Raw genomic sequence first — 4476 nt, 5'->3', positions numbered from 1 at the left:
GTGAGCTTCACTTAGCTCCTTTGACTCTTGTATGGGATATCTCCAAGCATGACCATGTTGTGTGTTGGTTTCTTCAATGATCAATCCTATCTCAAACACAACACTTCAAAGCAAATTGATTAGTATTCAAAAACACAATCAATTATGTTTAGAATCATCAAAACAAGATAGGAGAGTAGACCCTTGGGCTTACAATACTAATAATCTTCAGTTTAAGAAATTAACGGTTGGGGCAATATTTTCTAATATGCAACACTTCAAAAAGGTTGTCAAAGAGTACGCTATTCGGCAGAGGTTTATGTTCGTGAGGTCAAAGTCAACACCGAAGAAGTATGCCGTTCGATGCAAGGTAGAGGGTTGCAAATGGCGTATAACGGGTACTAATCATATGACCTGTGTGTTAGTGAAGTCGTTTGTCCCCGACCATATGTGTAGAACTAAATTAAGGGGCAATGATCACCCTCTTGTCACAGCAGCTTGGGTTGCTCAGACATGTTTACGCTTATTTGCTTGCCCAGATGATGTGAGGACGAGGATCATACGAGAATATATCAAAATGCTTTGGGGTATAATTATAAGCTATTGGAAAGCGTACAACGCGATGAACATCATACTTGAGATTAAGTGTGGGAATGTGGAGGACTCTTATCGAATATTGCCTGCACTTACAGTTCAGATGATGAGAAGAAATCCCGGCAGCTATATGCGTGTTTTCAGAGCCAGCGATTTACGACCTAGGGGAGATGATAGATTTGTTCGCTTATTTTGGACATTTGGTCCCAGCATACGGTCTTTTCATCGAACACTCAGGCCTATAATTTTGGTTGATGGGACACATCTGCGAGGGAAGTATCTAGGAATTTTATTGATTGCAATCGGAGTCGATGGTAACAACGGTTTATATTCATTAGCATTTGGGGTTGTTGAGACGGAGAACGAAGATAGTTGGAGGTGATTTTTTATGTTGCTGAGGCAGTACGTATTGGCAGCGGAGATAAACATATTCACTATATGCTCCGATCGACAGAAGGGGTTGTTGCAGGCAGTGCCTAATATATTTCCCAATTCTCATCATAGTTATTGCATGCGTCACCTCGCCGCCAATTTGCGATCCGAGTTCAAAGATGTTCTACTTGAGAGATTGTTTTGGAAAGCCACACGGACTTTGAGAGAGAGTGTGTTCAGAGAAATAATGGACAAGATTAAGGTAAGGAATGAACGTGCACACAAGTGGATAAGTGACATTGCGAACGAACACTGGGCTAGTTTTTATTTTAAGGGGGATAGGTATGATGTATTGACTACAAATAGATCGGAGTGTTTCAATGTTGTCCTGAAGGATAAGAGAAGATTGCCGATTGCATCATTGGTAGAGCACACTAGACATCAGACTACAGACTTCATTCAAAAGCGTCAGAAATTGGGTCATAGTTGGCAAACAAAGTTGACTCATTACGCAGAATAACGTATAACATTAGCGAGGGAAGAGAGCCGCCAGTATACAGCTTATCGAGTTGGGGTTCATGAATATAAAGTACGGTCACTTGAACATACAGATGGCGTAAACTTGGAACTTCGTACGTGCAATTGTCGTGTATTCCAAACATTTGGACTCCCGTGTGGACATGCCATGGCAGCCATTAGCATCACAGATTTTGATGCATACGATTACTGCGAGAAATGGTTTCATGTAGAGAGATATCGGGATACGTACGCTGAAGTTTTGCACCCGACACTAGACAGGACCCATTGGGAATTAAATCCCGAATCCTTGATGACAATATTACCACCGATTGCAACGCGACCACTGGCAAGGCCGCGTACGAGAAGAACTGATCGCGAATTGAAAGGTGGATTACATTACAAATGCACCCGATGTCGACAACTTGGCCACAATAGAAGAAGTTGCAAAGAACCACCCGTGGTAAGACAACAAGTTGACCAAACTGCTATTGGGCCTTCTGCACCCATACTCAGTAGGTCGGGCGTACCTTGCCAAGCTCCCTTCTTTGTGTAAGGGTGTAATTGCATTTTTTGAATGTTCTCAGATATTGTAATGACTTCTTTTTTGTTATTTTGTAAAGAATGGTTGTAATTGGAACATCAATACATAAACAATTTTTTTGGATATAGATATGCTATTTGTTTTCTATTTAGTTGTCGCTCTCCTACATCTAGACCATGAAAAGGGACTTATCAACAGTCAGAATTGGATTACCAGCACAAACAATAGGATTATCAACCAATTCCCTAGGTTGATAAAGCTACTTGATGTTGAGATTCAGGTTATCAACTCCCTCCAAATAGGTCATCAACCAATCGGAAGTGAGGTTATCAACATACAAAATGGGATCATCAACCCATTCCCTTGGTTGATAAAGGTACTTGCATGTTGGAATTCAGGTTATCGACGCCCCCAAAATAGGTCATCAACCAATCGGAAGTGAGGTTATCAACAAACAAAATGGGATCATCAACCCATTCCCTTGGTTGATAAAGCTACTGGAATTTAAAATTCAGGTTATCGACGCCCCCAAAATAGGTCATCAACCAATCGGAAGTGAGGTTATCAACACACAAAATGGGATCATCAACCCATTCCCTTGGTTGATAAAGCTATTGAAATTCAAAATCCAGGTTATCGACTCCCCCAAAATAGGCCATCAACCAATCAGAAGTGAGGTTATCAACACACAAAATGGGATCATCAACCCATTCCCTTACTTGATAAAGCTACTGGAATTCGAAATCCAGGTTATCGACTCCCTCAAAACGATCGAAAGCAGTTTTCCACAGATAGGTGGATTACAATGTCTTCACCTTTGTTACCGGGCCGAAGAGGAAACCCTCAAATACAATGAAGAAAATAAATGAAAAACTCTCTTGCCTCTTAGATAGGCGGATTACAAACTTTGATAGCTCACAAACACTCAAAGGAAAGATAAAATGTAAAGCCTATAGAGTACCTCTTGACAGAATGTGCAAATGCAATATCAAAGAGGTATAGCTTTTGATAGAAAAGTTTTTAGCTTAAGAAAAATGGGATTTGATCTTTCTAAAATGTTTAAAAGCTTGTAGAGATAGGTTTTAATCATATATATATAGTGTATTTGAAAATGTGACCGTTTGGGGTAAAACTGTAAATAACTGGCTTGAAAAAGTCAAGCAGAAAACGCCCCAACCGCTAGTTTGCTTGATTACGGCGGTCGACCGAGCCATCTCGATCTCCCGCCCCTATCGAGCGCCTTTTATATTTTAAAATTTCTTACCGTCGCAGTCGACCGATCCCATGGCGGTCGTCCGGAGAGGGCTACCTGTTTGCTCAAAATTTCGGCTCATAAAACTTATCCGCGGTCAACCGACCCACGACGGTCGCCCGCCTAAACCCATGACAGAATGGTTCTGTTTCAACATCATTCCGCGGTCGCCCGGCTTGACCCGGTCGACCGGCCCGATAAATTTCGAGATGCCCTGGAATTCCAGGTTCCATCCCTCGGTCGCCCGGAATAGCCCGGTCGACCGGCCCTGTGTAAAATTCTATTTTTAACTTCAAAATTTAGAGGCTTTGGGCCATGGTCTTTGGGCTTAAGTCCTAGGTTTTCAAACACATTTTTGGGTGTGTGTATGGTTTTCAAAGATGTAAAAAGTGAAGTATGAAAACCAATTGAAAACCTTTTGAAAGTGCATTTAAACATAAAATCAAGAGGACTCCAAATACATTCTAAAAATGAATACCATGAGTCTTCTTGGAATGTGTCGGCTCCTTTGCACTTTCTAGGACTTCTTCAGCTTGAGTGAACATCTTCAACTTGATATGGCTCATGTGACTTCTCCTCCAATCTTCAATGCATGTTGAGGTACATTAGGTGTCACCAATGGCTAGTTCAACTCCAAGCTCCTTCTTGACACTTGCTCAAGAACTTGTGGGATCTTCATGTTGAGCTTCTTGACTTGATCATCTCCAAATGGTGATGACTCCAATGTAGGTGTAGGCTCTTTGTTCCTTTCTCTCTTGATCCACAAGCCATGCGTTGTGATGAGTTATGTAATGGCGATTATGATATGAAATTCATGTATACAACACAACACCTCAAAGCAACACATCAGTCCATCAATGCTAATTAATTTAGTTTGCTATAATCAAAACAAGAAGGTAAGGTGAATGATTAACCGATGAGAACCCTTGGGCTTACATTCTCCCCATTTTTTATGATGGCAAACAAATTGATTAGGGAGGCATGAGATATTAAACAAATAGATGAATAAATATTTAAATACTATAAACAATGAAGCAATGCTCCCCCTCACTATATGCACAAGTGTAAAAAGATAATGTAAATCATATAGTGCATATACAATTGGACTACCTAATCAATTCCCAAAATTCTCCCCCTTTTGGCAACAGCAAAAAGGTAGGGATATGCAAGTGAAAGTGCAAGTGGGGTGTCAAGATGAATGATAACTTATATAAGATAT

At 40.8% G+C, this 4476-nt stretch overlaps 1 protein-coding gene across 1 annotated transcript; it reads left to right on the top strand.

The window, feature by feature from the left end:
• Positions 1-247: 247 nt before the first annotated feature.
• LOC143855980 (uncharacterized) lies at positions 248-955 on the top strand. The gene has a single exon (XM_077366022.1). It carries the CDS (start codon positions 248-250, stop codon positions 953-955), a length of 708 nt encoding a protein of 235 aa, XP_077222137.1.
• The last annotated feature ends 3521 nt before the right edge of the window (positions 956-4476 follow it).

This window comes from Tasmannia lanceolata, unplaced genomic scaffold, assembly GCF_043159265.1.
Source record: "Tasmannia lanceolata isolate RefF3 unplaced genomic scaffold, GAP_Taslan_0.1 ptg000023l, whole genome shotgun sequence".
In the NCBI taxonomy this organism is placed as follows: domain Eukaryota; kingdom Viridiplantae; phylum Streptophyta; class Magnoliopsida; order Canellales; family Winteraceae; genus Tasmannia; species Tasmannia lanceolata.
Note: the sequence above shows the minus strand (reverse complement) of the source record. Positions and strands in the feature narration are given on the sequence as shown.